Below are 24,177 nucleotides of genomic sequence, written 5' to 3'. Positions count from 1 at the left end.
ATATGCCCTGCAAAGTGCGTTGACAAAACCCATGAGATTAGATTATAAACATAAACAATATTGTATAACGTCTAACGCTATAAGGATTCAACATCATGGATGCGGTGATCTGTCGAGAACTACAGAGATCATACATCAGTATCGACAGATTGTCTGTGGACATCTGTCAATACCGATGGTTGATGTTGAAATACGCATGATACGCTAACTGTCGAGAAAAACAGAGATTCAAGTGTCGGGGTCGACAGTTCATTGGGAGTTGGTATGCGTGCTGCGGGGTGCAAGTTGAACATATTAGGCAGTGCCACATACAAGTATGTTTCAGAAGTAATAACGGAGGATGTGTGAAGGCAGACATGCATGCTAGAAACTGGAAAGATAGCCAACTGTATTTATACATATGTCACCATACAAGCATGGGTTTTAACGTAAGTTACATTTAAAAACGCCCCATATGTTTTAACGTAAGTTACATATAAAAATGCCCCATACGTCTAACCCACTTGAAAATGAAAGAAAGTGATACGAATCCTCACCTGGTATATACAAACGGGAGGCTTGGAATAGAACACCTATGAATGTGTCCGGAATCTGACCTCACCACCAAAGTTAGAAACACACGTTCATAATTGAAAAAAAATAAAAAGGACCTACGGATTCGTCGCCATTCAAGTTATCATACTTATTATCAAAAATAGGAAACAAATTAAAAGAAGTGAGCATAAATGGAGAGTCAATATGAAACAGTGAAGGATATGTATGCAAGTGATTTCAACGAAACAATTTTAGAGGTCAAAGTAGGTAGGACACAATATCATACACCTCAACTATTTGACGAATACTTAAGACAATCAATGACACCATTTTGTACACCTCAATATGGTCAACAGTAATTGAGACAATCAATGAAATGAAAAAAATAACTATTTCTCCATCCTAGGTATTCCATCAAATTGAGCAACCAAATCCTAGCATGAGAGAGTTTTTCCCTATACCAAATGAAATCATCGGAAACCAAATCTTCTTTACAACGTGTATTACATTAATTGACTTTTGCAGTCGCGGGAATTGGCTGCACCAAATATTCCCATGTATGTATGAAGTTATACATCGACATTCCATGGAAATTAAATTTAATTAGAGGGATACAAAATTCCACAAGCACAACATGTTTCGATGTTCGTGTCTTCTGTCCAATGCAAACAAAAGCCCAGCCACAATAAAATAGGAAAACATACCCCATAGACCAAACCCCAACTTAGTCCACGAGATTTTCAACCCGTCTTATTCCCAGAAAATAATAATAATAACACAACACAAAATGTTTGAAAATGGGAAGATAGATAATAACAAATGTGAAGAGGATTTCATCACTTAACCAAAAAAGCCATAAGTGGATCAGTGACAAGACAATTAATCACTTAAACACAAATTCATCATGCCATGAATAACCTGCCAGTAAGATTATGAAACTCGACAAGTGCACTACAAAAGCATAAGCAAATGGAATAGTAACTTAATAATTCACATGAATTACAAAAATTTAGCAATAATCCTTCAAACATATTGATTTCCAAGCTTTGACAATAACATTTTACCACAAGACAAGACTTCTATCGTTTTCTTTTATTTTCCACAAAACAGGAATACTGCAAACCTGTTCTTGAAGTTGGTGCTGCTTGAGGTACTCAATTGCTTCATCCAGCATTAAAGCCTTGTTCGTCTAACACAATTGCAAAAGATAAACATTTAGAAATAACAAAGTAAACCCCATTAGATTTAATGAAATCAACACTTCAACTATCCACTAAACAGGAAAATAAAATAATTTGTGCTTTCTACCTTGTTTGAATTTGGAATTAGATTTTGCAACGACTTTGTGTTGCCATTAATCTTGCTCCTCCTCCTCTGCCAAATGCATCTCATAATTTCAAAACACGGGACTCAGATTGGAATATATACATACAAACTTCAAAATGAAACATATAACGAAAAAAAGAAGAAGTAAAACTACAATTTTCTGTCTACAAAAAAGAACCTTTTTGAGACAAATTATACACTTCAGTTACTCGGGTAATCTTCGATGACTTCCGACGTGGTGTTGGCTTCGATAGTGCCTCTTCTACCAAGGCTTCAATAGCATCCTACATATGATAACTATGAAATTAAACTCCACAACGAAAATATATATTAAGGTACACGAAAACATAAATGGAAGCAGAAATTTATGCTAACAAACGTAATTGTAACATTGTATGAACTCCCACAACCCATAGGATCTCAGAAAGCCGTTATCCAAATCATTCGCTAGAAAAGTAAGTTTCGACGGAAAATTTTTTAACCTATAACATTAATTATGGAAGATAAATTTAGATTAAACGTGACGATATATTAAATACATTTCGCACCTACAAATTATGTCAAACATCTTAAAATTGCACCACTACAATATCTAAAATTCCTATATTTCTTACAATTGAGATATGTAACAGTAAACTGTAAACCTCCAATGAGATATGAGTCACGTTTCTTTATGTCATTATACTAAATTATTAATCTTAATCTCAAAGTTTGTTATTAATAAATAATACATATATGTTCAAGTTTTATCTAGAGTATCAACAATAAATTTTAAAAAAGGCCCATTTGCTTTGAGTTTGAGCTACAATACTTGATTGAAAAGTGGAAAACAAATCAAAACCCAATTCATTGAATCCATAAAATACATAATATTGTTTTCATACAAGTAAGTTCGTCCAATTGCCATACACATTCTCCAATTATTCTGTCGTTCTGTAATCTGTGTCAATAACAAAACTTAAAAATCCTAAACCTAAATGACAGTTGCAAAACTCCAATTCCAATTAATGCTATTGGTATTGTAAAAGTGCATCCTCTTCTCTATAGAAGGCAGAATCCTTGATGTCAAATGAAAAGAAATAACCTCAAAATAATCCATCTTCCCAGGAAAATGTTTAAAAGAAAAACAAAACCACATTATGAAATAGAGTTTTTATGTATTTCAGAAAGAACCTTTAAGATCCAAACAAGACAAGACTCCAACTTTCTTCCTCAAATTACAAGACTTGCAGAACTTGGAGTTGATCGATAATGACCTCATCAGATTCATATAATGGCTTCAAGAGGAAGATAAATGGAGTCATTACATCACATTCTAGCCTACATTCTAGCCTTTCCATGAAAATTTCAAGTCAAATCTTCACCACTTATCTCCTATTTCTAACTTCGCCCTCCAGTTTCTTTATAAAACTGGAAATTGGATATTGCATTTTCATTACAGTCTTCAAAATGGTTTTCAAAACTTCAATAAAATATCCCCAATTCAGCCCACTTCACTTAACAAATTGTTGGATGCAAAATAAAAAAAGAGAAAGAATATTGAAATCTATACACATATTACCTACAAATTATATTTCATACCGGTACGGCAGGGCTACACAGGCAGCAGCGTGGATGGTGAGTTGATGACGGCAGGCTTCGACTTCAAAGAGATGTGGACTTTCGACCTTCTTCGCTCTTCGAATGCACCGGCCGCAGAGAGAGGAAGAGAGGAAGAGTGAGTATGAACGAGGGTACGCAGGCAGCGACGTGGATGGTGAGTTGATGACGGCGGGCTTCGACTTGAAAGAGATGTGGACTTTCGACCTTCTTGGCTCTTCGAATGCACTGGCTGCAGAGAGAGGAAGAGTGAGTATGGACGAGGGTATAAAAATTGGGGCTGATTTTTGTACAACTTTTTCCATTGGTATTGGGTCTAATTTTTTTCCTTTTTCTTCAAATTCACATGGTAGGTTTCTGTACAATTTTTGCACATGAGTCAAATCTTATTTAATTTTGGTAATCTTCCATTGGTCATTTCTCATTTCATTAGGACCTGTAGGGTATTTGAGATTCTTTAGAGGGGCAAATATGTCTAAAATTGACATTCTTGCAATGCCAAAAAAAAAGTAACATAATTGTAAATGCAAAGTTAAAAATTGACTATTTTGATAATTTCCACTTTTTTTATATATTGGCTTAGCTTCGTCTCAAAACAATACGAGTTCCTCAATTTCAAACCACGAGAACAACCAAAATAATTATATTAAAAGATAATGCAAATTTTCACTCTAATGTTGACGGAAACACTAAGAGAACATTAATATTCAAGATAGAACAATACAAAAGCCGCTAAATTACGCATAATTTTGCATTACTTGTATCCATATTGAAAAAGAGAAATGTCGTAAAGCTTACAACATCACAACACAAAAGGAGTGAATGCAAGGAAAAAAAGGACTTCTAAATTCTGCAGAGAAGTTTATCTTCTTACTTCTCATTCTCAGTTTATGTCTCTCGATCTATCTGTTTCTAATGAAGTGGAGAAGAAAGAGGATGAGCACCCCTTTTATATTGTCTCTTCACTCCTTTCTTCTTCCAATCTTCGACCTACTGTATCACAAATTAACTGGCAATTGAATCTTACAGCAAGTAAATAAAAACACGACTCAAGATTAAATCTTGTATAACTGCACAATTGTTGCACTACGAATTCATATAAGCTGTGTGATCTTCTTCATGTAGAATAGCTTGTTTTCCTTATCTTAGACGAGAGTGTAGCTTGAGACCGAGACCTCTGCTGGAGAAGCAGAGTGAATATAAACGAACTCGATGCTTTTTCCTGCAGGCAACGAGTCAATCCATGCTGGAAACGAATAAGAATCACTGGACTTCGTGAGACCCCATATAGGACCATAGAGCTTGGAAATCGAAAGCTTCAAATTTTTCAGGGTCTTGGGAGACTTGTTGGTTACTATTGTGGAGTATCTGTAGTAAGTTTTTCCTTTCGAAACCCATGAAGTTGTCTCCTTTTGTGCAATATCAATAGGACTGGCAGATGAAGCTGCAAAACAGGTTTTTTTTCACATTAGATGTGTCCTCGCAAAAAGAGATGTTGATCCTACAATTTATGCCAAATGTGTATTCCGAATTATGCCCCAATCCCATCTTGAGAGAGCAATAAATAGAATGAAAATCAAAGCAACCGAACCAAATGGATTTACAGCTAGTTTCTGCGGCAGGTATTCACTACAAGGGAGTAGTGTACAAGGTTCTCCTCAAGCCTCTCACACCCCAAAACTGACTCCCATTATAGGAATATATTATTAGGTCAATCCGGTTCCCCAGTGTCTAATATTCCAATCCAAAAAATGAAAGTTAAAATGAACCACCTTCTTGAAGCAGCAGAATGTTACCTGGTGTTGGAGTTACTTTAGGTTTTGGGGCTGCTTTCGGCTGAGTATTAACCGGTTTAAGTGCAGGAAGTTCCACTGAAATAGACAATGCATAATTATTCAAATCTAGCGAGCGAACACTAGACAAAACTTCAAATTTGCAAGGACCGAAGTCATTGAACTAAACGTACCTGGAAGGAGCTGGTTGTATCCGTCGTGACCACCATGTAGCCTTGCTAATAAGCCCATAAGGGGGGCATTGTTGTAGGTAGCAGGCTCAGTTTGCTCGTAGTTGTCTCTTTGATCAGCAAAGTTGTCATAAGCATCAGGTCCTCCAACAAGTGCACCAGTAAGTAAATTCGGATCGCTTCCTTTCCTGCTGAACCAAGTGGCATAACCTCCTCGGCAACTAACAAATGAAGGGTCTACCTTAAAGGAGACAATTGAGGAACCTCTATGGTGAACTTGGCGTGGGTAGTTGTTTCCATATCCCACCATGTAACTTGTGGCTCTTGGATTGTCTCCAAGAATGTAATCAACCTTACATGATCAAAAAACAAGAATTAGAATCTTTCCCCTTGTTAATTCAATTTCATGAATATTTGTCATACTCCTCAATGGAAAATTCACCGACAACCAAGTTCAACACCAAAATCAAATAGCAAAATTTCTCGTAATAAGGTGGTACGGGCTTGGTTGTTGAAATAGCATTAAAGAGTTACTCATATTCAGAGCAGAGTTGCACCTGAGATTTAGCAAACGCAAGAAGTTCAGAGGGTGGAACATAGCCAGAAACGCACTTGAGGGACTTGCCGGCAGAGGATAGATAATCAGAGTAGACAGTGAGAAGGAACGAAGCACTTGTTACAAACTGCATGTTGTTCCACCTCTGACGGAAAATGAGTCCTCCCGGAGTCTTTTGAACATTGGCGGAGCCCTTTCCAAGGCATGAGCACATGAAGTACTCGGCTTTTTGCTGGTACTCTTCAAACACGGGGGTGTAATGTCCACCTTTTCCTTGCATTAGGAACTGCAAGAAGATGTTATTAGGATTAGTTACTAGAGAAGCCCAATCAAGAACCATACATAGATACAGACCATTGCACCAACATGGTGAATCCCATTATAAGAACGGATATTTTAGTGTCGTGCATTGTTAAACCACCTTGTCTAGAACTAGAAGGTGATAGACTTGAAATCAGTATATTTGACTACTCTGATACCTAATACCATGTTGCTTTTAAAAATATTGTTTAGTGAAAAAAGTAAGTTTGACAAAATAAGTAAATTTTAAACGTAAATTTGCCAAACACGAGCATAAATTTACCTTGGCAACTAATGTCTGAACACCAGCATACTTCACGTCCCAACCAAACTCAGTCATGGCCCAACCAGTTCCTCCCAGTGCATCACCATTGTTCCCGAGGTAGTTCAAGTAGTAATCATTGTTTGATGCCTTGTACAACCATGCAGCTGCCCACAGCAATTCATCCTATACCCAGAAATAGATAAATAATCAAAATTAGAAACAATCTTTGATAAATGAAATTATTTATATATAATTAGTAATGTTTCACTACTGGTCTGCGATTGTATTGATCTAGTAAGAAGTTGGTCTCCAACCTTTTTTAAAGAACAAGTTGTCCCCAACCTTCAATAAGAGTATGTCTAAATCTCAGTGGTGTGTCCGCATGTCCAATTTTGTATAGAAAGATTTTGCTTTTTAACTTGTGTCAAGCATAAACTTGAAGTGAAACATATTTTCACGAGAGCCAGTGGACGAAAATTTGCAGTTTCCATCATTACATATTGAACTCAACTTACTCACATTAAAGGTCAGGGACAGATCATTTATTCAACTTTTTCCGCATGTTTGGGAACCAAATTAAGTTTAATTAGAAGGGGTGGAATCACATACAGCATATCCACTGACAGATCGGTAGTACTTCTGTGCTAATGTAATGCTACTGTCATATTTGCCCCTGTATTTGTCCGCAAAATCAAAAAGCTGAATAAAAAAATAATCACTTGTTAGCAAGGAGGGTAAAAATGAAAAATAGCTAAAATTGAAGGGTAAAATAGGAATGTAGATAGAAATTTTTAATTTTTGTAATATAGAATTCTCCTTTATTATTTATTTAGAAATTCAGGAGTTGCTGAAGGTTGCTAAATTACGCTCCGTTTTCTTTTATTTATTTATTTATTATTATTTTTTTAACTTGCTAATAAACGTTGTGGCAAAATGCTATTCTGTACCGACAACAACCTCCCCGATAAAAAATTAAATACTCGACTATTTCCCACCCCAGTTGCTAGTATGCGCCAATCATGGAACACACTAACCAACACAGTAAAACCCCAGCGAAGAACACTACAATAGAAAGCGATCATGCCCTTGTTTAAACCCTATTTTTTCAAAAACTCATTTTTTCAAAATTATTTTTAATCACACGATTTTCAATAAAATAATATTATATTTTAATCATACATTTTTTAAAAAATTGTACAAAACACATTTTCTCTTCAAAATGGGACTCTATAACTAAGGCCCATTTGACCCCCATTAATTTTTATCTTTCTTTCTCCTATTTTTAATCATACAATTTTTTATAAAATAATATTACACGTAAAACCAAAAAATTTCTTTTTTTTTCCAACCAATCATTTTTCAAAAAGATATTATTACATCCTTTTTCATTTCCGGGAGTCAAACCGAGGCTAATTCTATTTGACTATTAATCAGCTAATCTACCTAATAAAAATATAGTGAGTGCTTAATTAACCAACCTGGTAGGCATGTTCGAGTAGCTCTTTAGCATACGACGGGTTGTAGCGGCGGAAGACGATGGATGCAGCTGCCATGGCTGCAGCGGTTTCACCGGCAAGGTCGGATCCCGGGTTGCTCGGGTCAATTTTATATGCGGCCCGAGAGGTAGTCATGTCCTCGGGTCTTTGCCAGCAGTAGTGATCTGTGTTTCCATCTCCAACCTCTCCATAAAGAACATTAGGCTCCGCGTGGGCTTTGATTAGATAGTCAGTGCCCCATTTAATAGCATCCAAAGCATTGTTAAGTTCTCCACCAGCAGCCATTTGTCTTCCATACTCTATTAAGCTCCAAGACATCATTGTAATAGTGAATGCCATTGGTAGCCCAAATTTGACATTGTCCCCTGCATCATGGTATCCACCTACGAGATCCACCTGCATAAAATTATAACGACTGTTTTAAGTCCACGTCCAAGCATTAATCAGGATTAACACGAGAACAAACGAGAGAAATTGCAGTAATATACTTGAACTAAAAAGCAAATCAGCAGAAAAAAACTACCCCATTGATTTTTCCATCCCTGAGACCAGAATTACCACGCCATTGGATTCTTTGATTACTGGGCAAGTAACCAGATCTCTGAGCTTCAAAGAAGAGAATGCTCTTAGTAAGAGCTTCTCCATAGTCATGGCCACCCAATGCCAAAGGAAGAATCCCAATTAGTAATAAAAACAGAGGCGCAATTGAAAAACAGAGTCCCATTGATTTCTCCATTACACAAAAGGGTTTAAGGTGATATTTCCTATACGATCTGGTCTGTGAAAGCAAAGCGTGTTTGTCTATGTATTAACAAAATGCGGATGTTTTGGTTTAGTTTATCAGCTAAAAATTCTGATAAACGCAAACAGAACAGAACGAGACCTAATGAGAATGGAAAGAGAGAGAATGGGAATGGGAGAAGAAGAAGAAGAGCAAAAGGCAGTATTTATGGAGGGAGGAGGGAAGGAAGGTCCGAATTATTATACAGAAAATGGGTAGATTAATAAATGCACTTCATTTTCTGTATTTTCAAAAGGGAAAATAGTATTATTAGTCCCCATTCATTGTCTTTATTGCAACTTGATCCTAAGATTATTTTCTTGCAGTACTGTCCTTAATTTTCTAGTTTTTTCGTATCATTAGTATTCATTCAGCGAAGAGACTTTGTCTTTAAAAAACTAAAGAAAGATGATCAAAATTTCACCAATGCCATCATTTTTCTTTTTCTTCTTTTACCTTCAACTTGTTCAAGCTCAAAGGCACGTAATAGACCTTGGAAAGAGGGAGTGGCCTCAGCAAACCTTGTAAAATAGTTTTTTTTTTTTTTTCGACTAGTGTTGGGGAATGGATTGTTTTTAATCTGTTTATCCAATTCAAGAACGTACTTTAGATAAGAATCAAATGTAAAGGTGGAGATATCTCCTCCCGTTTCATTCATGTTTTCATTAAAAATTTATGTTTACCATTTTACTCCTTTTCGTTTGGAATCAATGACGTTTTAAAACTAAAATATAGAAGATATTATAGTGTATAAAAAAAAAAAAAGCTGGGAGCCAAATTATATCAAAGTGTGTAGATTGTGGACTAATACTCCCAATTACACTATGAAAAACAATAATGTCGTGAGGGAGCATAGGCATGTGCTTTTGGTTGTACACTTTTTCTAGGAAGGGTCGGCGCTGAATCTTTATTTTATTTGGCTACAAATCAAATTACTGCTGCAGACCAATCAGACCAATAGATTAATATCAATTAAGTAATATGATAAGGACAGCATTGCAAGATTAACTGACCCTTCTTAGTTGATACTGGATAGTTACCAAAATGAGTAAGAATAAATTGAGTTGTTAGAAGGAGAAATGTCTCTTGTGTGTCCCCATTGTGCTATTGTCAATAATTTTGTACTAGAAATATTGAGCTAAATCATTTTCTAAATTTTCTATTAAAAATGTAGAAGATCGCAAGATCCATCTTTAAACTTACAGTTGAACTAAATAAATGCGGTAAAATTTATTAGCGGTCATGTTCAGTCCAATAATGATTCGACTTATTTTTTTCACATCACTCATTAAATTCGATAAAACTGGATGAACCTACTAAATTTGAGGAAGAATATTTCCTATTCTAGTTGAATTGAATAGGAGTATAGGACTCGATCCATAATTTTTATTTATTTATTTTTTTTGTTAAAATAATGTATTTACCATTTTGCCCTCATACAATTTTTTGTAAGTTTTGTCAAGTTCTATTGAATTTAAATAGGACATGATAAACTTGGAAAAAAGTATGTGATAGTATTTTTTAGTTGTCCTTTTCACTTAAATAACAATTCAATTCATCGCCTTTACACAGTTATTTGTATAGAACTAGACCAAAAAATAAAATAAAATAAAATAAAATCCGCAAGTGATTGAGTTTTTTTAATAGTCATGCTTAATGAGGACGTGTATTATTGATCGTGTTATGAAAGTGCACGAGTGAAGTGTGCTTCGTGTCACTGAAATGCGATTCTGTTAGTGGTGCCTCCTACCAAATGATGATACGTGGCTGACTATTGGCTATTGGATCTAGCTTCAGAATTCTTCTTTAGAATAAAGCATTCCATTTGCTTCGTTGGTTCATTCACTTGGTTGTATTTGGCATCTGGTTTTGAGAGACACACAACTTCATTTTCAGGGCTCGTCATCTCTCTTTCGAAAATCTCATTCAAGATATTCAAGTTTTCTACTCCCTTTCGGATTTTTAGTTTGATTCTTGGTGAAATCAATGGAGGAAATATTGTTCCTTGTATTGTAAATTCAGAGAAGGGTTAAGTGTGTTCGCTTTGATTTCTGTGACCAGTAACTCGAATAATTTAAATTTTTTTAAAGATAAATCTTTTGCGGCTAGATATTTGTATCTCTTGAACATTTCTGTAAAATTGATTGCTGTTTTGGACATGTATAGTGCTAATTAGCATTATTCTCTTTTGTGGATGTTCAACAAGGGATTAGATGTTAGCCCTCGTTTGATCCTCATTCTCATTCTCATTCTTTTTCTCTCTTTTATTTTTAATCACATAATTTTTCATAAGATAATATTACACGTAAATCAAAAACTTTTCATTCTTTTTCAATCATACATTATTCAAAAAAACACTATTTCAACCATTAAAATTTGGCAAGAACAGGGCCAAACATGTTCTTAAAATCGATTATCGAACATTTGGGGCTTAGATCGAAAAAACCCTTATGTTCTTGGTTTAATTTTCTACAATTTTATCTTCTGCACTTTAAGCCTTCTGTGATTAATCAATCGTTTTTTTATTTTTGGGTCTTTCGGCGGTATTAGAGTCTTGATATATAAAACGTGATAATAAATCTCCAAAAAATGTAGATCTATAAAAGTTTTGTGTACTAATCTTGGTGAAAATCAAAAGAAATAGAGTTTTAAATAGCGTTCGAAAAATTATTTTTAAGATTATGAAATTTCTTTTAAACATAATTTGAGGAAGCTAACTAAAAGTAACTTCCTCGTGATTTTTCTTTCTCAACTTTTAATTGCAACATTCTAAAAATTAGATAAATGGTCATAATTTGTTTTCACCACGTGGGAATCACCTAATATATTTTGTCTCTTAAATTATTTTTGAAATATGATTATCAAGAAAAACTACCCGTCCCACCTGGTCTTTAGTTTGCACCATTCGACAGCCCGACAAATAACACATACAACCATTATAAATTTTCTCTGTGGCATCAACATTTTATATTGACCACCGACACCAAACAGTAAACATTTTTTTTTTTACTTCACAGCCGGTCCAACTCAAAACGAACAATAAAATTGTAATATCTTTAGGAAAAAGCTGCTCTAACAGGGTTAAAAACCCGACTTTGGATCCAGACGGTGCATGACAGCGCCTGCTCCCTTCAAACAGTAAACATTTTTTTTTTTACTTCACAGCCGGTCCAACTCAAAACGAACAATAAAATTGTAATATCTTTAGGAAAAAGCTGCTCTAACAGGGTTAAAAACCCGACTTTGGATCCAGACGGTGCATGACAGCGCCTGCTCCCTTGTTTTTTCTTTTCTTTTTCTAACTCTCCAATCACTGCATGACACGTGTTGTCTGGATATAAAATCTGAATTGAAACCCTGTCATTGTAACACAACTATCTTTCTAAAGCGTGCCTAGTGCAAGAGACTAAATTAAGGAAAAACAAATAATTATATTCACAATACAGCACTACACATTAATTTCAATGAATGTATTCTAATTTTGCTTATTTTTACACTTATATTCATAATTTTTCATCACAATCTTACCTTCAACCTTCTATTAATTTGTATATATTGTTATGAAGACGATTTCCATCCAAAAAAATTCATTAGGAGGACAGGAAAAGATAATTTATTTCTTGTATTTTAAATAAGTAATAAATAATAAATACAAAAAATTTGGATAAAAATCTTTATAGAGGCAACACTTGCTAATTTAATTGCGAGTTAAGGATAAAAGTGCCACGAAACAAAATCGAGGGCATAAGGGTAAAAATGAGGGGAAAAGAAAAATGGAAAAAGAGGATCAACATTATAATTAAAATATGGTACACATAATAAAAGAATGTGGTGTGAGAATAACTATCCTTAAGAAATTATTTTGCTTATAAGTTTTAAAATATATAATTGTTTTGTTGGTAAGACTATAAATGAATTACTTTTTTTGAAAAGCCATGAATTACTTGAGATGAAAGTTATTTGAAATTATAATAATCCTGTTGACAACGTTAAAAAAAATTATTAACCCCAATTTTGAGTCGGGAGATCTCAATATAAAATATGCAAATCTTTGTATTTTACACGATTTACGCACGGATGGATCTTTGAAGACTAAGAAAAATCTTCCTACCAATCTTAATTACATCTTGAAAAATCTCATCAAACCTACATTAACTTTTATGTAACCCAAATTAACTCTCATCACCAATAAACAAAAACTTAAAAATAAAAATTACGATTGTATAGTTCATCTTATCGTTCGAGTCTTGACTGTAAAAGCCTGTTGGCATAGATTTTTCAAACTTATAAATTGATTGAGCATTTTAAACACAGATTTTTCAAAGTATATCACACAATATACTGCTTATAAGCATTCAACAGCTTAGCCAAACAAGCAGTTATTTGCCGAGTTATACAAGCCTTTATGACCGAAAGTATTTTGACCATTCTGATCGAAATGAGATAATATTTTCTAAAAGTAAAAGTTAAAAGCTACAAAAGTACCAAAGAAAGCCAAAGAGGTTAAAAAAGTCATTATCTTGGCTAACAGGTGGTCCCTCCTAAGAAACAAATTATTCTCAAATCTCAACCGCAATCAACGGCCTGATGCCGGAAAAGAAATGAAGACTCTATTTTGCTTTTAACACTTTTTAGAAAGTAAAAATATTATTTAAATTATTACAATGAACCTATAAACAGAAAGATATCATACACAAATATAAATAAACTCGTTCATTTATCATCCAAAGAATAACTTCTAACTTGAAAATTGAAGGAACCTCGACGGTAAATCATCGTACATTTGTTTCAAGTTATCTAGAGGTTCTAAATATAATTCTACTACAAATAGAGGCTCGAGTATGTTATAGTTTGTGTCCCATGAACTTGCAGGTACAATTTTTCTATATATGGTGTAAATCAAGTCATACAGGACTTATGAGCTAATATATCTTTTTCATTAAGTTTGCATATGGATTTTTTATTTTTTATTTTTATTTTAAATATGGCTATTCTTGTCTAACTTGCATTGCACTCAGCACAAATTATCAAGAGTTGGTTCGGATTGGATTTGGACCGTACTTTTATGTACTAAATTGTTCAAACTCGATAAACTTTATACTTCTAATCGTGATCACGTAACATTTGTTATTCGAATAATCATGGAATTGGCTAAAAAGCCAAAACCAAGAGTATCTGAGTCAAGAGGTGAGTCCCACTCGGAAACACTTTATCCTCAAATCACAACCGAAATCAAAGGCCAAACGCCGAAAAAGAAAATTCTATTACACTTTCTAAAAAGCTGAAAATTGAATTTAAATTAATCAGAAATATTATTTTTTCTTGGAGAAAGTGTATCACGGAATCTGCTAACAAGTCACGCGTAAGTCAAATAGACAAGTATCAAGTATCCGTGATTACCGGCTGGCACCGGTTTTTTTTACGGCCTGGCCACGGCAATGATTCCCACTAGGAGCTGAGTGTTGCTATTATTTATTTTTTTTTATTATTTTTTATTTTATCTCCATCAGCCTGCCCAGCCAGTGTTTATCAAAAGGATCGGCAAGTATAAGTTCAAAATCCTTGTAATTTCAATACCCATTCCCTTTTGAAGAACAATTTCCTGTACATTCTGGTTGACAATTTAATTGACATTGTGTAAAGTGATCGACATTTTTGCTCTTAATATTAACAAACTTAAAATAATCGATGACACAAATTTTGACAGCATGCGCTATAACCAAAGATATCATCCAAGAATATATAAATAGCATAATTCTGTGAAGAGTGCCTTCAACATTCATTGAGAGATACTTCGTCGAAGGTTTTTATATGACACGTAATCATGAATGTGTGCGTCTTTGGCCTACAACTACTTACAAGAAAATAAGAAAGAGACAATTGGAATAAATGTGATAAAAAAATCTTCGTAAGACATAACTAACAAGTCACATTTGGATCCATTTATAAATAATCAAACTTTATTTCAAAGGGTAATTAACACAAAACGTCCCTACCTTTCAAGTTTATTGTGGAAAACATCCTCATCTTTCATTTTTTGACATTTTCGCCCCTACCAAAATTACAAGGGTTTTGGAAAGTGTTCAACTTTTTGTCAAATAGTCACTTAGAATCGTAGTTTAAGCTATGAATAGATAGAAATACCATTGAAAGAATGGGTCACATGCTCTAGTTAAGTGTATTTGAAGGGCAATTGAACGATAAAACAATTTGAAACTTAAATGCAACAATAAAAAAATGAATAGAATGATGTTTGGGGAATGGAAATGAGTGTATTCCTAAAAATAATGAATTGAATTAGGAATAATGGAGTGGTATTGTGATGAGAAATATTGTGGGGGTGGAGTGGTGGAGAATGAGCAAGGTTTGTCTCTAAAATGAGTACATTTTCCACCTTTTGTTCCTTTAAGAATTTGGCCGTGTTTTCTGAAATCTTGGACATTCACACTAACGAAATGGATGGTTCAAAGTTCAAACTATTCCCACTTCACATGGCTAATTTGACTATATTGATTGTCGAAAGTATTAGGTATTCGAATTTCAAATAAACAAAGAGGAATGTTGCCTAATATTAACAATTTTATTAGTTCAATTAGCACGCACTTTTTTGCAATGCCTCAATTTTTTAGAACAAGTCCGAGTCAAAAAGCATTGAACAAGTGTACTTTTTGGGAGCCAATTTTTAGAAAATCTGACTTATTAAGAACGATTAAATTCTATATATATATAATACTCATAATTTTACTTCTAATATAGAACAAAGTTGATTCTTTATAACATTGGGCATTTGAATTTCAAATGAACAAAGAGGAATGTTGCGTAAATTTTATTTGGTCAATTTGTATGTTATTCTAGCATAGTTTTTACTTTTGTTTAATCCAATTGATTATTGAAACTGTTAAGTATTTGAAATTCAAACAAATAGCGAGGAATTCTTGTATAAATTTATACTTTATTAGTTGAGCTTGCTCATTATCTCAGTCAACAATTTCGTTTAAAACTAATCTGATTCCTTAATTTGAAACAAAAAACGAGAGATCTTGCCTAAATTTGCAGATTTATTAGTTAAATTTGCACGTTGTCGTAATTTTTACATTTTATTTAAACTAATATAAAGTCAAATTTTGCTCAAGATTTTAGGTATTTCAATCTTATAATAATCAAAATTTGATCGATGATCATTTTGGGTCTCCAATTTTGACTTAATGTTGGAACGTTAAACTTCAATTCCCTAGATTTACTGTATTTTTTTAGATCGTTTAAGTCCATGCATTTGTACTTTTAATTAGTAATTATTTTTTTTGTTAATAATTAAAGGGTGCATATTGCAAACTACAAGATGGCATGTCTTCCGGGAAGCTGCTAAATTGCATTACACGTGTGAATTAATTTTGTCTTGTAATTTAAGCAATTAAAGATTGAAATTAGGAATATTTTTATATTTTATTTAATAACAAAATGTCAAGTTGATTTAACCCCTATTTGATGGTCATTATAAAGAGAAATTGGAAAAAATGATGTTTTGAATAGTGATTTTTTGAAGAATGTGTGGTTAAAATGTGTAAAAAAAAATAATAAAATAAATAAATTGAATTCGGATGCAAAATATTTTATTAGGTGAATGTGTGATTGAAAATGAGTATAAAAAATAAAGAATTTTAATTTAACGAGAGTCAAACAAGGTTAGTGCTAATTATGGCACAAAAATACTACATTCGGGGAGGTTGGCAAGTGATTTAATTATTTATCTAATATTTGATAGTGGGCATTTATGCTTAAATTTTCTTAAACGCGCATTAGATTTCTTTTAATAGATAATAAATTTGTCATCTATAAAAATTTAATGATAATTTTGATCTACAATAATATATTTAGTATCACCGAAATATAATGTTAAAAGTTGATTTATATTTCCTTCATATTTTATTAGTTGTCGTGGCCTTCAGTGCTAGATGTCCATTTCCTTTGGTTGATTTAGTCTTTAAATTATTATGGAATACGTTGCCTGCTGCATGGATTATTTACCAAATCTTTGGCTAGTTGGCACGTTGAACACTTTTTAAGGATTTAATGGGTTCATGTTCCTATTTTTATGTTTATACCGTTGGTGGAAACTCCATATAGTGGCCTCGGTGATAATAAATTAAGACTCTGTTTGATTTCAATTTTTTTCAAAATATTTTTTTTTTTCTCTTTTCTTTTCAACCACACATTCAGTTAGGTTTAATGTTTCAAAATTGGGTTGAAATCTTGGAAGATCACGTTTGGCTTGAATTTGGAAAGAAATCAAATTACATCCAAGATTTTTTCCTTTTACGCAGTTTAACCTAATTCTACTATATTTTCTTACCTCTTAGGACTCCATTAAGTTTATAGACGTGGCTTATAAATTAGAGATTCCTTTGTCAGTTTTAGACGAAACGTTATTGTTGTCTTGTATTATTCTCTCCATATTGTCGGTTTAATAAATTTCATTGTTCCTCTACTTAGTTTCTCTTTTTCAACTTTCCTTTAATCTTGTTTTCGTAGTGCGATCTTGAATATTTCATTATTGCCATTAAATCTCAATCTTGCATCGCCTTTGGAATCAACAAGTGGTATTAGAGCCCATGTTGTAGGTTCTTCGTGATTTGATTGAGATTTTTCAAGGATGATTTCGTTGAATTATGAAATTTCGCTGCTGAATCGCAATACAAGATTTTTGTTGTGGCAAGTAAAAGGTGAGGACAGTGTTGACGCAGATGGATCTTGACGATACTTTGCTGGGTTTTGAGAGGATGCAAGCAAATTTGTTTGTGGAGGAGAAACAACGGAGGGATCGAAAGGCTCTAGCGCAAATTCATCTTCACTTATCCAACAATATTCTACAAGATATCTTGAAAGAGAAGACGACAGCTGCTTTGTGGCTCAAGTTGGAGCAGTTGTGCATGACAAAGAGTCTGACGAGCAAACTGCCTCTAAAGCAGAAGCTGTATTTCCATCGCTTGGCGGAAGGAGGGTCACTGCGGGACTATCTTGCTGTGTTCAAGGAAATTGTTGCAAATTTCGAGACGTTGGATATAAAATATGATGAAGAGGATCTGGCATTGATCCTATTGTCTTCGCTACCCAGTTCTTTTTCGTCATTTCGTGATACTATATTGTATATCATGACACGCTGACCATTGAGGAGGTATATGATGCCCTGTTCTCAAAGGAGAAGATGGAACTGTTGGTTGGAGATCCTACATCTGGGGGTAGAGATGCTCTAGTTACTCATGGTGATTGATAGAGGGGTAGATCGAAGGTGAGGTAAGCAATGTGTATTGTTATTACTGTGAGAGGAAATAATACATTAAAAAAGATTGCGACAAGTTGTAGGGTAAAGGTGATTTACATTCAAATCATGCGGGGCAATTAGATAACGAGACTAATATTGTTGAGAATTTTTCGAATGATGGAGATGTAATGTTGGCTGTATCTAACGGGGAATCCAAACATGGGGAGTGGATTATGGATTTTGCATGTTCGTATCATATTTGTCCCAATAGGATTTTACTTCAGACATTTGAGACGGTAAAGCAAGGTAGAGTTGTCATGGGAAACAACCAATCTTGTCGAATTGTAGTAATGAGTCGGATTAGATTGAGGCTACAAGATGGGCCAGTGAGGACACTTGATCAGGTTCGCCATGTTCCAGACTTGACAAGGAATCTTTTATCGCTGAGTACCTTGGATGCAAAAGGGTATAAATTCTTTGGTGGAAGTGGAGTCTTGAAAGTTCGAAGGGGTGTCCAAGTTGTACTGGAGGGACAAAAGAGATTCCAGTTGTACATATTGTAGGAAAGTGCAGAACTAATTAAGAGACATTTGGACAAGTTCAGTACTGTGGTGGAAGTTCAGTTTGGTACAGTACCTCTTGTGACGAGCTCTTAGTTGGTTAACAACACTGCTAAGGAAAGCGTTGGTAATTTTGCTTTGGCACCAATTTTAGTGGATACACTGTGCTCAGTTGTTACAGTTGGACTCATTAAGCGTAGGTACGGCGGTGTCAATAATGTCTGGAATGCTTTAGGGGACGTTGAAGGTGACAATTTTAACAAGGGCCTTCTGATTCAGCATGTGGTATGGTTTCCGCTACAGGGTGTACTTTGACTCTATTTGGTCAACAGTAATTTTTTGGTGAAATTTTGGGAACCCAGGGTTTGGGTTCTGGTGTCGCTTGTGCGTCCGTGTAGAGGATCATGGTTCGATGGTGGAGATTTCAATTATTGTATTGAGGAGATTGATTAGTTCATTTCGAAGCAGATGGATTTGAAATTTTGAAGTTTAGTTTGTTACACCAGAATTTTGAGTTAATGTGGAGATTGTTAGGTTTAATACCTCAAAATTGGGTTGAAATCTTGGAAGATCACGTTTGACTTGAATTTGGAAAGAAATCAAATTACATCCATGATTTTTTTTCCTTTTACGCGGTTTAACCTAATTGAAGTATATTTTCTTATCTTTTAGGACTCCATTAAGTTTATGGATGTGTCCTATAAATTAGAGACTCCTTTGTCAGTTTTAGACGAAACATTATTGTTGTCCTGTATTATTCTCTCTGTATTGTCGGTTTAATAAATTTCATCGTCCCTCTACTTAGTTTCTCTTTTTCTACTTTACTTTAATTTTGTTCTCGTAGTGCGATCTTGAATATTTCATTATTGCTATTAAGTCTTAATCTTGCATCGCCTTTGGGATCAACACATTCCTTATTAAAATAATATTATATGTAAATAAAAAAAATTTCCTTATTTTTCAACCATACATTTCTCATCAATCTACCATTCTAAAATACATTTTTTTCATAAAAATTGGGCTCAAACACCCTCCAAGTGTTTGGTAGAAGATAAATAAATGAATGCTCAACTCCTTTAAAATCTGTCACTCCTCTATTTAGTTCCTTTTTGCTTTCTGTCGTTAATTAACAAGAATGACTTGCAGGCATGAGACTAATGTTAATTTTATTTTTTTTCCTCCCTCCAAAATAATCCTAATTAGGTAGGCTCTTTTTGCTATGGCGTCACACTTCGGCGCCTAGCAGAAATACTAATTCTCAACCAAATCACTTATTCTCTCTTTCAATGCATGCACTTATGATCTACTTGCATACTCGCACATTGGATAAGATGTAACATGAAACTACATGCACAAGAAAACCAGAACATGGAGCCCCACAATATTCAAAAATCATTTCTACTATTTTCATGCAATATTTCGTAGATATAATCTGTTTATACTTTGACTATTAAAAAATAAAAATCCAAATCTTTTAAATTAATTATGAAATTGAAAGGCCGACAGCCGAATCCCTGGGATATAAAGCTCCCTCTATATTTTTGGGACCAGTCTTATTTGTAACTAGCTACTTGCAATCTTCCATTTGCAGAAGCAACAGTTTCTAGAGACAGAACAAGTTTTTCAGGGCCAAATGACCTTTTTTTTGGGTATAAATAACATATTTATAACCATTGTTTGAACCACATTATATTCTTAAGAATATATTTTTTAATAGTGTTGATTAAAAAATGTGTAGTTAAAAAATAAAAAAATATTTTGAATTTGCGTGTAATATTATTTTATTAAAGAATGTGTGAATAAAATGATGTCAAATCACTGTTTAAAAATGTATTTTTTTTGAAAAAATGTGGCTCAAACATAGCCATATTCATTTCCTGTGGAACAAAATTCAGGAAACTGTAAGTCAAGCTCCAATGTGACTAAGGATGTCAACGAGTTGAGTCGAGTCGGTTTGCGAGCCTAAACTTAAGGTTCGGATTCAACTCGAGTAAAATCAAACGGGCTTTTTCCGAGCCTGAACCGAACCGAGCAAAAGTTCGGCTAAAAAAAAGGCTTGGCCCCAACTTTCGACTCTTGATTTCTCTCTCTCTTAATTATTATATATGACAAAGGCAGTCGCTACCTGCCTTGTTCTACTGCCCTATTTTCGTTTTTTTTCTTTCTTTCTTTCTTTTTTTAAATAAGGCCCGAGCCACACGGGATGGCTCGATTTTTCCTAGAACCTCACAATTGAGCTCGGCCCGAGTCTCGAGTCAAGCCGTCTCGAGCTTTTTTGGGGCTAACCGGCGAACCCAATTGATAACTCTAAGTGTGATCAGTAATTTTCTCGTCAAATAAATTATGGGTATGTTCCATATCGTTATAATAAAAGCTTGATACACATGTCCATTTGTAAACGCTAAGTACGATCGTTTCATGTATCTACTTGCTTGAAGACTACCCTTATTATGAACGCACATATAAACACTATGAACCATGCTAAATGTACCTAAATATTTTACCTAATCTTTTACTTACTACTCACAATAGAGAATAGGGACCACGTCTCGAATTTTTTAAATACATGTGGGACCTGCGTGTTTTGTGAGAAGGGAGGGACACGGTTCAGTAACCTCCTTCGGTACATATATCTTTTTCCAGATAGTATTTCCTTATAAGGTAATTTAAAGGTAAGTTCTATGCAAACTTGCTCATGGCACAATATTAATACAATTTTTGCAAAGAAGTCATTTTCATTTCATTTAGTGGGTTTGTACTTCATAAAAAAATGACATATGATATGCTTATTCGTCCTATTAAATTTTTTAAAAATTTGAATAATAATTTATTTGTAATTTGACTCATTTATCCACATATTCAACGTGACATTAATTAGGAGTCTTTCTACTATCAATGTTAATTCCAAGCCATGTGAATAAGAAATGGATGTTCATGGAAGTAGACAAATACAAACATAAGGCTCATGTATTAAGAATCTGAACCGTCGGATGCTTCTATAATGTCTGTGTTTGGTGGGTCCAAAGTCCAAGAAGTGTATTAATAATGTCATTTAATAATTTAATAGTTTATTTATTTTTTCTGCTTTCCTATTTTCTTTTGCTGGTCGAGTACTCGAGTTTTTTTACTCCGATTTTTTAATCTAAAGCACAAAAAACTAAAATAAATATCACAATTATTATGTAACAATGATACGAAAATAAGCTCAAAAACAGGGTAAACACGTGTCAAAATATGATTGAACACTTCGAAAAATTAAACAAAACGAAAACTAACCACTTTCTATCAAATCAGTCTGTTTTTGAATTCCTATTTTTTAGCCGGTCAGACTGGCTTAATTCATTATTATGTCATATTCATTACTCTCCTATTCTGCATTAATTAGTGTACTCTTGAACCCATTGGTGGTCAAATTTTCAAAGCACGGCGCATGTGCGCCAACAATTTAGGGAACCACCCATGTGATATTGGCTTGATTGACGGAAGAAATATTTGCGTTCTAAGACGGTGCTCCACGATCTTCTTTTTTAGAAATAATTAAAAGTTTGTCAATTTATGCAATTTGATTTTATATTCATCAATTCGACTCAATTTTTTCACACCTTTCCCTGTTAATGTCTAGGGCTCATTTTTATATGCAATCTATAAATATTCAAGTCACTTTTTATCCATATATTTTGAAAAACTCACAAATACTAATAAACTCACACCTTTCCCTGTTAATTGTTCACTTATTGATTTTCTAGAATGTTTTTGAATTTAGAAATTGAATGATTAATGGAAATTTCATCATCTTGCACAAAAACATTCTATTTTGTAATAACATTCTATATATTTTACAAATTTATTATATTACGTATCATGTCAACTGCAAGGATGGCATTTACTTACGGTGATTAATAATTAATCTTTTAACAACGTCATACAATTTTGATGTATGAAAATCCAACTTTCAACTGCAATCTGCTATCCTTTAGGCATTCCGATTGTCCGGATAATATTCTGCATCCTTCACGTTGATGAAGTAAGTTTTTTGTTTAGGATGGATTTCACTAGTTCGAATATGATATTACAGATTATTTTTCTTCCCTCGCACCGTGGATTTGTTCGTTTATTAATTATCTACAATGTTTCCAACTGATAATTGAGTTTCGAATTTAGTAATTTACATATGTAAATTTCATCATGTTGCACAACATCTCCTGAATTCTGTTTTGTAAAAAAAATATGCATTACAAATTGAAATGAATGCAGAAAAATGGATTGCATTAATTGTATGAAAAATTCTATATTATAGATTTCATGGTTTGAATGTATGTAGAAAAATGGATTGCACTAATGTATTCGTGAGTCTCGTGACATGCGATTCAAACACATTGTGATGGAATGATGAATATCAGGTTGTTGCTTCCAAGTTGCCATAGCAAAGGCCAGATTCAAAGATGACAATGATCTCAAGTAACAAGTAGCATGGCAATGAACTGTACGTATTCGGAGAATTTACACATAAGATATACATATTTGGTGTGGATATATTGATGAACGCAGAAAAAGGAAGGGGGTCACGCATAATGATGTCTAATAATCTGGTGCAATTCCTAATGTCACACACACTTGTTTGATATCAAGATATGTACTAAAGATGAATAGTAAGAAATTATATGACTACGTAATGTTACGCATCCCGTGAACTCTACAAGATATGCGTATATAACACAACTGAATATTGGGTTACATTACATTGGGCAAAAATAATTGAACAAAAGAAAAAAAACTAAAAATTCAATTGTTATTACTAACCATGTACATTCGACATCTACATGAAAGTAATGAAGTCATTATGCACCTAAATGAAAATAAGACATCAATTTGGAATTGTACAGATGCATAAAATAAAAAACTTGTGAATATCAACAACATTACCCAATATAAACAGCATCGTATGTTATTATCTAAAAATGAGTTTTTTGACAAATCATTTCGAACAAAAAAAACAATATATTGCACTACATATTTTGAGTAAATAATTTAAGAAAAAACATAATCACAATTATTATTTGGTGGGTATATTCTTCGTGCCATCTCTTGTTCGTGTACGGAGGTCATAAAAGTATGCTAAATTCATCATTGTGCAATGATATGTATATTCGTGTTCGCATAATACATTAAAAACTATATTATTCCGATTCTAAGTGATACATCTGGAAAACCAAATACAAGAATACTGCACTTACCACATATTTCACGATTATAGTTTGAAGCATTATAAACTTTTGTGCTAATCTTTCCTCGAGTTGTGCTTTTCCACTCCTTCAAAAGGGTTTCATACATCCATTGCCAAAAATCCCAATATTTTCAACATTCAATGATAAAGATCATTGATTTGATATGCGAAATATGGATTTTGCAGAATGAGGTATGAAGGTGAATGAACTGTGGAGGTGATTTGCTATTTTTTGGATTAGTGGATTTGGAATTTTTGTGGAATATGGTTACGTAGAATTGGAGGGGGGTTGGGGGGGGGGGGGTGTTTTGGTA

The 24,177-nt window shown here is 33.7% G+C and overlaps 1 protein-coding gene across 1 annotated transcript; it reads right to left on the bottom strand.

Moving 5' to 3' along the window:
- Positions 1-4,136: 4,136 nt before the first annotated feature.
- Positions 4,137-8,971, bottom strand: LOC111375465 (endoglucanase 6-like). The gene is made up of 8 exons (XM_022998291.1): positions 8,563-8,971; positions 8,022-8,435; positions 7,153-7,242; positions 6,562-6,726; positions 5,980-6,264; positions 5,426-5,774; positions 5,256-5,330; positions 4,137-4,903 (listed from the first exon to the last, which is right to left on the bottom strand). Exons 1-8 carry the CDS (start codon positions 8,773-8,775, stop codon positions 4,605-4,607), a joined length of 1,890 nt encoding a protein of 629 aa, XP_022854059.1. The 5' UTR covers positions 8,776-8,971; the 3' UTR covers positions 4,137-4,604.
- Between the last annotated feature and the right edge of the window lie 15,206 nt (positions 8,972-24,177).

The sequence above is a fragment of the Olea europaea genome, unplaced genomic scaffold (genome assembly GCF_002742605.1).
Source record: "Olea europaea var. sylvestris unplaced genomic scaffold, O_europaea_v1 scaffold138, whole genome shotgun sequence".
Lineage (NCBI taxonomy): Eukaryota > Viridiplantae > Streptophyta > Magnoliopsida > Lamiales > Oleaceae > Olea > Olea europaea.
The sequence above is the reverse complement of the archived record's forward strand: the minus strand, read 5'-3'. Positions and strand labels throughout refer to the sequence as shown.